Source organism: Falco biarmicus, chromosome 3, assembly GCF_023638135.1.
Source record: "Falco biarmicus isolate bFalBia1 chromosome 3, bFalBia1.pri, whole genome shotgun sequence".
Lineage (NCBI taxonomy): Eukaryota > Metazoa > Chordata > Aves > Falconiformes > Falconidae > Falco > Falco biarmicus.
The window spans coordinates 50965144-50978066 of NC_079290.1; the positions used below are offsets into that span (position 1 = coordinate 50965144).

Genomic DNA, 12923 nt, shown 5'->3' on the forward strand with positions numbered 1-12923 from the left:
TCATTGCTAACATAGTGATAAGGATGCTGGGTCTTTTTAATTCCATTCAGACAATTTTTGTTTGTTTATTTCAGTGCATCAGGGATTAATCAGAATCTTCTCCAAGCCAATCATATTTTCAAAGGTAAAATAACTGTTTACAAACACATCTATTTCATCTAGATTCCTAGAGTATACATTCCAGTTCTTGGAAGATCTAGCCCAGTAAATAGGGGAAGGCCTGTTTTACAGAAGCAAAAATAGTAGTGTCTGTTGTGAATTGTGGCTCAGTTGTTATTAAACTCTGGTCCTTACATCTCAGCATAATGAGGGTGTACCTCTTGTACTGAATTGTTCTCTGCAGTTCTTGTTTGCTCAGGTTGTCTGTAACAAAGTAGGTTGTAATTAAAGTCATCCAGCTTTCTTCCAGGGTAACAAATTTTGGACAATTTAAAAGTTTTACTGAATGTTTGTGTAAAGGAGGATTTTAAAGCTTTTTAGTCCTGTGCAGCAGGGTAACTGCAGAGTTTCTCAAATAACTGACGACTAGAAGGGAAAAAGATTCAGAGCTGGGATTTTTTGTGCTCTTTCAGATTGGTTAAGTGAGAAAGCTAAACATTTCATGTTTCTACCTGCAGAAGTAATTTTACATTGTGTTTTAGCTTGGGTCAGGTAGTTACATATGCAGTTGTACTGGGTCTGACTGAGATGGAGTTAATTTTCCCCATAGCAGCTCTCATGCGGTTGTGCTTGCATTTGTAGCTAGAAAGGTGGTGATAACGCACCAGTGTCTTGGCTACTGCTGAGCAGCGCTCGCACAGCTTCAAGGCTGTCTGCCCAACCTTCCCCCCATCCTTACCAGCAGGCTGGGGGTGGGCAAGATCTTGGGAGGCGACATAGCCAGGACAGCTGACCCAAAGTGACCAAAGGGCTATTCCACACCATATGATGTCTGCTCAGTAATAAAAGTTAAGAGAAAGGGGGGCATTTGTTGCTATGTTTGTCTTCTGGAGCAACTGCTGTGCATACTGAAGCCCTACTTCACGGGAAGCGGCTCAACATCACCTGTTGATAGGAAGTAGCAAATAAATCTTTTGCTTTCCTTTATTTCTGCACACAGCCTTTGCTTTATTAAACTGCCTTTATCATGACCCACATTTTTTTTCTATATTTTTTTTTCCTCCCATCCTGCTGAGGCGAAGAGTAATACAGTGGCTTGGTGGGCACCTGGTGTCCAGCCAAGGTCAACTCACCACAACAGTGTTTCTGAAAAATAGTGTGTACTTTCAGGACTTTTTTGCAAAAGAAACTTCTGGATCAGAAGAACCCCGTGAAGCTGGAGAGGCTGGGACAGGGAGATGGAAAGAATCAACATATAAAGACTATCTGTATCTCTTTAGAAGTCTACTGAACTGTGACACAATGAAGGTAAAAGCGTAGTTAACATGGAAATACAAAAGGAAACATGATCCTGATTTTTGACACTGCTTTTCTAACCCTAGACTTTTTCCAAATGTCATGCTGTAGAAGAACTGTTTCCTGGCTTTAATTGGATTTTGTGGCTGGTAAATGAATTAAATAGGGGTGAATTTTAGGCTTCCATAGCTGAGAAACATCTAAAGCTGTATTCTCTGGATTGTTCAAATCCTGGCTTGTAAATTGAAAAAAATAATTTTCATTGGTCTATTGAAACATGAACTTTTTTCCTCCTACAAAGGAATGTGGTTTTGAGGATGAAAACTTTCTTACTGAAAATTCAACACTGCAGTCCCTGAATCGCTTGATATATGATGAATTTATAAAATCTGTTTTGAAGATTATTGAGAAATTGGACCTGACTGTTCAGAAACTGGATGTTAATGAACAGGTGAGACCTAATGACTCGTCCATTAACTTCTGCTGTTGTAGGGGACCCGAAATCACATTCCCTGTTTTGCTTTCATTATGCTTAGATAGCACTTCATACTGTCCTTGAAGCAGTATTTGTACTAGACAAAATGTTTTACTTTTATGAATTTTGCATTGCAGTGTTAGGAGAGGGAAGCATTGGGATTGGTAGAAGTTCACAGACTCTCTTATTTTAGACTCCCTATTCTTGCATATAGTGCTTTTCATTTTTCTACTTGCTTTCTCCTTAGAAGCCAGTGTTCCTTATAATTTCTTTGAATTATTGATGTGTCAATTATTAGTCTTTTGTTTGTGTCAGATTAGCTAGTAGCAGCTTGGAAAAAAAGAGAAGGACTGTTTATTTGGAAAAAAAGGTGTGTGTGCTTTCTGTATTGTCACAGATCCAGTGGTTTTGCTTCAATATTTGTTTTTAGGATGAAAATGAAACTGACAGTGCTTTGGTTGGGCCTACTTCTGACCCTGCTTCAAACCTTCAGCCAAGGAAGCTGACAGACTTTATCGTCTTTATAAATCTAGTGGAATTCTGCAGGTATTGATATGTTTTTATATAATTTAGAAGTTACAGAGTGCTTGGGAGAAATCTGAATTGAGATTTAAGGTGCCAGTTTCTGACTTACGATGATATGCCATATTTCAAAGTGCACAAGGTGATTAGCAGGGGCATAGTAGGTGTTTTCGATATCTGGGTCATAGTAAAAACTGCTAGTTTATCAGCTTAGGTTTTTTTAAAGAGTACAGGAGACAAGTCATTCACTTCCATTATTTGAGTGTAACTGTTTTTCAGTAGATAGTATTGTACTGACCATAAATCCTAAATACTTCAGAGACCAGGAATACAGTCTTTGTAGAGTAGTATTGGACATTAAGTGAAAGGTACAGCATTGTTTCCCTGTGGTGGTCTAGTCTATTTTCCCTAGGGATACTGCAGTCTTGGCGATGAAATGTGATATGTGAGTATGTTCATGTGTATAAATTCAATAACAACATATAATGAGGAAGAAATGGCTTTACACGGTAAAGCAAAATAAATAGCTTCCTATACTTGCCTCAGAAGGCAGCATGTAATTATTCCTTCACTGTCTTTGGAGCTGCTCTGCTATAACAATACTTCTCTTTCTTGTACCGACTTGAAAATTTGAAAAACAAACAAACAAATATTTTGTTCTGTTTCTTCCCCCCACCCCCCCAATATGTTTCTGTGCATCTGTTCTAGAGAGATACTTCCAGAGAAGCATGTTGAATACTTTAACCCTTGGGTGTATTCCTTTGGTTATGAGCTTATTATACATTCAACGAGACTACCTCTTATTAGCGGATTCTATAAGCTTCTTTCTGTTACAATGAAAATTGCCAAGAAAATAAAATACTTTGAGGTGAGATCTCTTTTTTCCCAACAGAGGGGTAACGTGTGTTGCAGTAACGTGCAGTAATATGTTGATGGTGTGGTTCTTTATATATAGTCTTTTATGCTCTATGGAAAATAATGCATTGAAACTGTTATCTGGTTGTTTCAAATGTTTATAGCATCCTATGCCTCTATAGTTACAAACACATAAAAAGTCAAGATTTAGGCACCATCCATGTGTCCTTCTGAAATCTTGAGCTGGGTGAACAGAGGGATGGGAAATACTCTTGCAATGCAGGCAGTACAGGAGATTATTTCTGATCTCCAAGCTATCTAGCCAGAACAGCAGAGGCCCATACAGGTTAAGTACTCAAGTTCTGGGGTATACTTGTATTTTATTCACCAGTTTCCATAGGAAATATGATGCTGTAATAGTGGATGCACCATTTGCAGTATAGAAACTATTGTGAAGTGGCAGTGGTTCATCCCATTATGTGTTTAGCCACCACAGAGCCCAGAACTGTCCCTGCCACTGCTGGTCATGGCACCAAGTAAAACAAATTTGGGAACTCATTGGTATAGATCCTTGTACTGTAGATGCTGTTGTGGTTGTGAATTGCCCTTTTCTTATTCTACCAGCATTCTTGCCACCTGGACATCCACTGTTAGGGATGTGGGTTTTTTTCTTTTATGGTTTCTTAGGTGGATGGACAAGTTGAAAATTAAGTCACTGAAAAGTTACTTTTCAGTCATATATATCTTGCTTATTTGGGTAATATTTTGTGTGTTCCAAAAAGTTGACCCTCAGTGCAATGTATTAATGCTAGTATGCAAGATTTGAGAGAACAAACATACATTGCAAGTTTTCACTGATGCCAGTTTCATATTGGACAGTGATGTATGTATTCAGAGTTGAACTTGTGCTTCATATTTGTACTACGTACTACTTAATACGGTTGATTTGTGGTTTCTGTTTGGTAGGGTGTCAGTCCAAGGAATCTCAGAAAATGTCCTGAAGACCCAGAAAAGAGGTCTTGCTTTGCACTGTTTGTAAAGTTTGGGAAAGAGGTAAGTGATCTTGCTGGCTAACTTTCTTGGTCTGAACATAAACATGATGAGTCTATCAAAATCATAATATCTGAGAAAACTTGCATATATAATGGAAGTATTCTGGCTCTTTGAATTATGCATCATAGTCAGGGTTTGAGATCTTTTCCTGTTTTTTACTTAATGTCAGAAGAGGTGTATTGGTCACCTGTTGAAGTTCAAGTGAGAGATAGCTGTATAATTGTACATGAAATACTTTCTGGTAACTGTTTGCAGGTGACTGAGATTTCAGTGTTGGTTTTGAGATGTTTACTTTACATGGATATTGATATAGTTAAATCAAGATCTTAAACAGTTTATGATTGTTCTTGATCTATTTATCTGAATTTTAGGTTGCAGCAAAAATGAAACAGTACAAGGATGAGTTGTTGGCGTCCTGTCTGAATTTTTTGCTGTCTTTACCACATGACATCATCATGCTTGATATCAAAGCATATATTCCCGCACTGCAGGTAGGCCTAAGTGATGTCCTGCTAACACTTTTTTTCCAAAACTCGTACAAAAATTCTGGAGCAAAGTTGGTATCCTGTTGAGCAATTAAGATAACTATTAAGCTTCATACTGTCTTCAGTGAGATAGGATACAAATTATTTGACTTTTTGGACAAACAAATTGTCAGAATTTTCCTTTGCCCTAAGCTGACTCTGTTAGTGCATGTGTTGCAATATAATGTCTCCTGTGCTGATCTTGAGTGAGATGTTAAGCAGACAGAAGTTATTAGGAAGGAAGATGTATTGCCTGCTAAATGCTTTCAAGTATGTTTTTTTACCTTTAAATAGTAGTAAATGAAAATGAAAGACTGATAGTTTTACATTTGGCACGTAGAATGCATTTAAGCTGGGCCTTAGCTGTACCCCAATGGCTGATTTGGGACTGGATGCTTTGGAAGACTGGTCAGCTCACATCCCCAGACATATAATGCAACCTCACTACAAGGACATTCTACCTCTTCTGGATGGTTATTTGAAAAACTCTGCATCTACAGGTACATACAGGCAAAAAATTGTTAGTCTTGAGGGAGAAGAAAATAATGTTTTCATAGTTATGCCTAAATATATGGATGTGACATAATTTTTGTCTAAATTGTGCACTTCGTGTGGTTGGAGCAATATAACTTCTTTTGCACCCCAAAATTTATCTTTTTCTTAACTAGTATTTATTTGCTGATGCCAAACAGTCATTAATTGTAGCCATTTTATATGTCACTTCTCTGTGATTTGTCCTTTGTATCCTTAAATCAGCTTAGTTTTTACTAATAGAGACTTACTTTCCTTAATAAAGACTTTAAATAATTATTGTTGCATCTTAAAAATAAAAATGGGCAAAACCAGGGTGGGGTTTTTAAAGAAGCTATGAGTAAGTGCATGAGGTGCTGGTACAATAAACTGATATTAATATGCTGGTTTTTTTGTTCATCAGTCGAATCCCAAAATAACTGGGAAGTAAGGAAACTTTCTCGAGCAGCCCAGAAGGGATTTAATAAAGTTGTGATACAGCGTTTAAGAAAAGCAAAGACCCTTTCATTGGTAAGAATGCTGTTTCTCTTTAGAGTTAAATGCGAGTTAATAATTTCCCACTATTTCTCTTCCTTTCTTGCATGCATGCTTTTTTTTGAGGGTTATTTGTACCTTAGATCAGTTCAATGAAGCCCATTCTACAGCACGGCTCAAAAGGCTGTTACATCAGCGTAGGTGGAAAGATGTCATATTTTAAGGTGAGAGTGGCAATGAATTGGTGAAAGGGAACTGGAGCTTATAAGTCAGCATCACTGCTAGACTGATACATTACGGAAACAAAAATTTAACTTGCACACCTAAAATCAGGTCTCGGGTTAGCAGTGGTGCAGTGTGCAAATACCATTTTGTGAATGTGTAACTTTTTTTGTGGTTTTTATTTTTTTAAAACTTTCTTGTAGGTAGGTTTATAGTCGTAGAAGTCAAACATACATATTATTTTGACCAGTGGCTTCTCGATAGCTCAAAATAAATGTAGTTTTATTTGTATGTTCCAGTGCAGAAACTAACTTGTGATGAACCTTTTTTAGGCATGAAACTAATAGTTACTCATATATATAAATATATATATATATATATATATATACATGTATAACTTTCCAGCTTAGTGGTCTTCCAACAAAATGAGTAAACTTCACATTCCCTATAAGCTGCTATTGAAAATTGATTGGCTGCTTACATATTGATGCAGGATCTGAACTTTAAGCTCTAGGATCAAAGTAAATGAGAAGAGTAATTTTTACTTCAGATTTCTTCCACTTTTTGAGTATTATGTCATCCTGTAGGTGTTATCTGTGATGATAAAATTTTAACCTTTACTTGAGAACTGTCAATTGAAAGCCCACAAAATGTGATGAAAATGCTTTCCAGTTGTGCACTCTTCCTGTTCTCTTGTTTGATGTGGTTCCTCCCACAGGTTCTTCATTTTACCTTCTTCATCCATATGTTAATAAAAGCCATAAAACCCTCATTTGCTATGTAAACCAAGTTAACTTCTTTCTAGAGGTAACTCTTCTGTCACTAATATAAATCTGTTGATTATTTAGGATGACAGTTCCTCCTTGGAAGCGGTGAGGACTAGAGTGGCACGCCTTCTGGGATCTTTGGGAGGGCAGATCAACCACAACTTAATTACAGGTGAGTGTCCTGTCAGTGTCAATAAAAATATTTACATGCCTCTGCTGTCTCTCTTGAAAGTAGATTTCAACGAGGTCTCAACATCACTTTGTGAGAATGCATGAGCTTTTCAAGGAAAACTATTTTTTGTCACTCTTGTTTAAATAAAATTGGTTTTATTTAGTTCTGGAGTTTAGAAGAGCAAAGTATTCACTAACTTACTATGGAATGCAGAAAATGTGTAGAAAGCTTCAGTTAAAGGCAAAAAATTGTATGCATCTGAGTATATGGTTTTATTTACTCATCACGTTCACCCTCTGGCTGCAAAGCCATTTTAAAACTTTGGCCCCATTCGTAACTCTTTAGTACTTGTTTCCACCTTTTTGCTATGGTTCTCACTTAATCCAATTTTTCAGAACTGCAGCCTGTGAATTGTGTAAGTCTTGGCAAGCTTACTTCTTCACTTGTGAGATTAAGGTGCACCATGCCTTTAGTATGTGCAGGTAGTAGAGCTCCATTTGGGTGCCTCCTCCAAAAAAAAAGTTTTCTGCTAGTCTTTGTTCAGTTTTGAGTAAGCTTTATAATTTAATTATTAAATATCATAAAATCTATTTTTAAAAAAATGGAAAAGCATAGTTTAAGTACCTGATGATGAGATTTAAGGAATAAATTCAGTGTAAAATTTAGTCAGTCTAAAACCTAATGTAGTTGTATAGAAGTTTTGTTTCTTTACTTTCATGCCTACGTTTGTTTTTGCTGCCTTTACAATCAGTGTTCTTTCTGCTAAGTACTTTCTCTGTTGCTTATTCAGAAGTATTGTGAGAAAGTAACATTATTCCGTGGAAATTAAATACATAGTGAGGTCAGACTTTGTTAAAAAAGTTAACAAATATGGTAATATAGGGAGAGAAGGGAGTAAATATGGCAGTTTTCCTTGGAGGACATAGCTGTAAATGTAGTCATTTTCTGTGCAACCACAGGAGTCTGTGTGTTGGATCTTCTTGTATGATGAGATCTTCGAGAATTTTTTACAACAGTAGAAGACAAAAGTACTATATTGGATGCCTTAAAGAAGTATTTTAAATGAAGTGTGATTTAATGTCTTCTGGGTTTATAATTGCCTCCAAATTTACTTGTATCAAAATGGGAGGGTTCTGTGACTGTCTCCTGAAATGTTGGCTGCGATTATGTTTTTCCACATGGTGGCTAAACATCTGTCTGAATGTACAAATAAAACCAACCTTCTAACATACTTCTTGTACTTGTAACATCCAGTAATTTATAAAGCATGAACATTCTATGGCAGTCTAACTGAAGTTGGAAGGTTACAGATTTTTTAACTGAGCTGTGGCAATACTTTTTGTTTTCATCTTTTTCAAATGCATTAGCTACCTCTGCAGAAGAGATGATGAAGAAATGTGTATCCTGGGACACTGAGAAGCGTCTGAGCTTTGCTGTACCATTTGCAGATATGAAGCCTGTTATCTACTTGGATTTGTTCTTGCCTCGTGTGACTGAACTGGCTCTCTCTGCAAGTGACAGACAAACAAAAGTATTGATTTTTTTTTTCTGCATCTTTTTTTATGCTAGCTGATAAATACTGTGTAAAATAATGCCTTCCTTATTGAGAAAGACCTGTTTTAATTCCTGTGCTTCTCTGGTGCTCTTTCATGTTGACATTATTCTGAGTGTGTAAAAACTAATGAGCAGAAGTTGCTGTAAGCTCTATCAGACAGCATTGTGCTTTGAGAGTTAGACTTCACAAAAAATGAATATTTTAAAGTAGTTGATCTTCAGTGTTGTTTGGCCACAATCTCATGCTTAGCCTATGAACTTGTGGGCCCAGTCCAGCAGAGCACTTCAGCAAAGCAGCAAAATATTTGCTTGATTGGGATGTTGATATCCAAAGACAGTCCAGAATGGCGGTATCCTTGAAAACATGATGATGGGTGATTTACAGTGATCAATTTTCTTCAGCTGAAAAGTGCCCGTGATAGAGACTGAAACGTTAGGAGAAGGGCCAGTTATAATGGGCTTAAATTTTTTCCATGGACATCATCTGTTCCTGGAACACTGATTTAGCATAGATTGGAGTGATTTCTCAAGTGTACCCTTTCTTGTGACTCATTCTATCCTGTCCACAATTTTCTCTTCTCTCTGAAAGTAATGGATGCATAACCAAAGGGATTTTTTAATTTCAGATTGCAGCATGTGAGCTGCTACATAGCATAGTCACATATATGTTGGGGAAAGCATCTCAGATGCCAGAAGGACGTCAGGGTCCCCCACCCATGTATCAGTTAAATAAGCGAATATTTCCAGTACTGCTTCGTCTTGCTTGTGACGTAGACCAGGTAATCAAATTAATTTATAAGTATTTTAGCTTGTTTAAAATACTTCTAAATGTTGGGAGTTGATTCATAATTTTATTTAGAAGTTATCCTGTTAGAAGTTATCCTGACATGTTGCCTTTTTTTTTTTTTTTTCCTAAATGTATTGTATTTTGTAAGCTGAAATTCTATTTTAGGGATAGTTTTTTAGGAATAATGGCGTGTAATTCAGAGTAACTCAGAGGAGTTTACCAATAAATGAGAGTTTCAAGATTCAGGTGTCAAGGTTCATTCAAAGTGTTTCTGGTGGTAGCTGCTCTTTATCTTTGTATTTAATTTCTATGTTTTTCTTTTTCTGTAATAAGTTAATTTGAGGTGAAGTTGATTAGTTCAATATTGAATGAGTGCAAAGCTACAATCCGCAAAAAAAACATTTGAGAGAGAATTTCTAGCTGCCTCATTGATAGCTAAGGATGATCTATTTAATTCAAACATCTGAATTTGCTATTTCTTCTCCTTTACACAAAACAGAATAGACACATAGGTTCAGCTACACTTGAAATTATAGGTCTTGTGCCTTTTCAGACTACTGTTTGGACCCTGGCATCCAGCTTCTCTTTTTAGACCAAAGGTACTTTGTGTCCTGGTAAAATATGCAGGAAGCTGTGTTGCCAATTTCGGTGAAACCCCTTTTGCTGACATATGGCTGAACATAAACCATAACTAAATAATGTCTGAATTGGTCCATCCAATGTACACAGGCATAGACATGACACTGCATTATAAGCATGTGTGATGCCTATCTAAGTGTATGTAATAGTTCTTCCCTTCATGTTATAGTGCGATGGCATTCAGTCAGGTTGACTTACAGGTGGAATTGTTGAAATCCAGAAAGTTAGAATAACGTGTATGGTAAAGATTGAGATTCTAGAACAAAATACAGCTTAAAAACAAACTTCCCTGCTTCCTTGGCTATATATTGGTGTGTCGGCCTGTGGCATGTGATGTTCTTTTTCTCAGAGGATCTTATTGAAGGTAAGCTTAGAGATCTTTTGAGACTAGTTGAATAGAAAGTAGCTAACCAGATTTATTATTTTTTTCTAATCCTTGATATGGAAATGTAATATGAAGCTGATTATTCATTTTATAGACCCTTTTTCAATGAAGTACTGTCTTTTATTCTTATATATTTTGAATAGCAAAATAGCACAGAGATACAGAAACTAGAAATTTATTTATTCTTTACTCTTTTCAGGTAACAAGACAGTTGTATGAGCCTTTAGTCATGCAACTCATTCACTGGTTTACCAACAACAAAAAATTTGAGAGTCAAGATACAGTGGCATTCCTGGAAGCTATCTTGGTAAGCATTCTCCTATTTTATTTATTTTTTTTTTTTTTTTTCCTGTGCCACGTGACTATGTTTAACTAGCATCATTTTACTACTGAAAGAACCAGGAACTCATGAAAAGATAAAATGGTTCTATATTTGTCTGAAAGAAGGAAAAGAATGCATCAATTTTTATTTCTTTTTTCATGACCACTTAATGTTTCTTAATCAAGATTTTGAAGATGATTTTCTCTATTTCTTTGGCATTCTCAAAATGTAGGTGTAGGATATTTAGAGTCTTCATAGAATTAATGAAACACACTCTTTATCTTCAGTGTATACAAGGGACTACCGAAATGCATTCACACCTCTCTCCGAAAGCTGCATTTGATGTGTGCTTGATTTTTCTCTGTTTCTTTGCTTTCACCAGGTGCAAAAGCTTTACATTTAAAACTGGCTTTTGCACTGAGCTGAAGTGGTTGGAGGCAAGGTAGGTCAGGAGGTTCTGCAGTACTTTTTGTAAATGAAAGTCAGTGTTGTCACACCACTTCTAAAGCAGAGGGAACTGGTCCATCAAAAGATGAAGTGGCTTAAACAAAACTCCTGAACTAGTAGCTGATACAGGAATAGAATTCCAGATCTTTGAGGCCTAATCCAGTGCTGTGAGGGATGAAAATGCTGCCCTACCTTTGGACAGCAATAATTCTGAGGTTTTGTTATTTCTGGGAAACTGTGAGCACAGGTTTTTAACTTACAAATAATACTGTGTAAATAGGCTGCCCTAATACTGCACTGAGACAATGGCAGGTTTTTTTCATTCTTGTAATGAAATAATCTTGTGTAATTTCAGAGTGGCATAGTGGATCCAGTTGACAGCACGTTGAGAGATTTCTGTGGTCAGTGTGTACGAGAATTTTTGAAATGGTCTATTAAGCAGACAACACCAAGACAGCAGGAGAAGAGCCCAGCAAACACCAAATCTCTTTTTAAGCGTTTGTATAGTCTTGCTCTTCATCCCAGTGCTTTCAAGAGACTGGGGGCAGCACTTGCTTTTAACAGCGTCTACAGAGAATTTAGGTGAGAAAACAGCTTGAAATAACAACTAGCTTGGACTAAAGGTTCAAGGTGATAAAAAGAATTAAGTGTAGAATTCAAATAGTCATCCACTGACACTAATTCTATTAATGTATATGATAACTGAAAAATTGGGTTACTCAGCTTATTCATTTTTAATTATAATTCTGTAGTTTGGGCTTTCAGCAAGTGAGGTGCATATAAATTTAAATTTATATATCACAAGTTTATGGGAAGTTACTTCTGCATTTTAAATGCAGTCAGCAAATTCCATTGCTATTTATTAGAGTGGTTTAGATGTACTTTTTTCTATGCAAACCTGTGGTTTATCTCTCTGGTATTTTAACTTGTTTTTTAATTAGAATTTCACACTTAGTGCTTCTTCTACTCATGTTTCTCATAAAATTTATTCCTGATGTTTAAAGGGAAGAAAACACTCTGGTGGAGCAGTTTGTATTTGAAGCATTGGTTGTATTTCTGGAAAGTCTGGCCTTAACCCATACAGATGAGAAATCAGTAGGTGAGCTATAATTAATTAACTATGGAATTAAGAAAAAAGCCATTCTGTTGAATCTCGAGTTAAAAAAACCCACCTATTTTATGATTTTTGTTCTGTGGCCTTGAAAAATTTACTGTAGAAGCCCAGAGTAGTGGAGCTGGTAGACATTATCCAGTGTGTAAGTTTCTGGCACCGTTTCTGTAATGCTAATACCTCAATTAATTTAGCCAAGTTACTAGCATTTATTTATAATGTCAACTCTCTTTCTAACAGGTACCACTCAACAATGTTGTGATACTATTAATCACCTGAAGCGCATAATCAAGCATAAAGCACCTTCTCTGAACAAGGAAGGAAAACGGCGAGTACCACGGTCAGCAATTTGCCATTTTTTTGCTTTTTTTTTAAATATTGCAGTTTATTTAATGACATATGTAGTTCCATTAGACACTTGGGATTCTGAATGAGTCATTCATCCTGTGACTTGCTGATGCAGATCTCCTCATATGTCTGTTGAACCACTGTAAGGAAATGCTGAACATGATACTAGAGGATCATGATGGTCATTCTTTTTCCAACATGGTGAGCTTGCTTTAGTTTAGCAAGGATAGGCAGAAAAGAAAAGTGTATTTCCCTTGCAGCAGTGTTTGTCATAATGTTAGCACTGGGTGCTGCAAAGCACTTGGAGGAAACTCCTCCAAAGCCTGTCTTACTGCTGTTA

General features: G+C 36.5%; 1 protein-coding gene across 2 annotated transcripts in view; it reads left to right on the plus strand.

Moving 5' to 3' along the window:
- PRKDC (protein kinase, DNA-activated, catalytic subunit) overlaps nucleotides 1-12923 on the plus strand; it is an 81561-nt gene that overhangs the window by 11085 nt on the left and 57553 nt on the right. For both annotated transcript variants that reach the window (XM_056330861.1, XM_056330862.1), the window contains exons 14-29: nucleotides 75-124; nucleotides 1270-1407; nucleotides 1697-1846; nucleotides 2301-2416; nucleotides 3101-3260; nucleotides 4214-4300; nucleotides 4672-4791; nucleotides 5165-5324; nucleotides 5759-5865; nucleotides 6900-6990; nucleotides 8358-8521; nucleotides 9171-9323; nucleotides 10555-10662; nucleotides 11480-11706; nucleotides 12129-12223; nucleotides 12476-12575. In XM_056330861.1, the coding sequence (XP_056186836.1) occupies nucleotides 75-124; nucleotides 1270-1407; nucleotides 1697-1846; nucleotides 2301-2416; nucleotides 3101-3260; nucleotides 4214-4300; nucleotides 4672-4791; nucleotides 5165-5324; nucleotides 5759-5865; nucleotides 6900-6990; nucleotides 8358-8521; nucleotides 9171-9323; nucleotides 10555-10662; nucleotides 11480-11706; nucleotides 12129-12223; nucleotides 12476-12575 (2026 nt within the window). The remainder of the gene's footprint in view (nucleotides 1-74; nucleotides 125-1269; nucleotides 1408-1696; nucleotides 1847-2300; nucleotides 2417-3100; nucleotides 3261-4213; nucleotides 4301-4671; nucleotides 4792-5164; nucleotides 5325-5758; nucleotides 5866-6899; nucleotides 6991-8357; nucleotides 8522-9170; nucleotides 9324-10554; nucleotides 10663-11479; nucleotides 11707-12128; nucleotides 12224-12475; nucleotides 12576-12923) is intronic.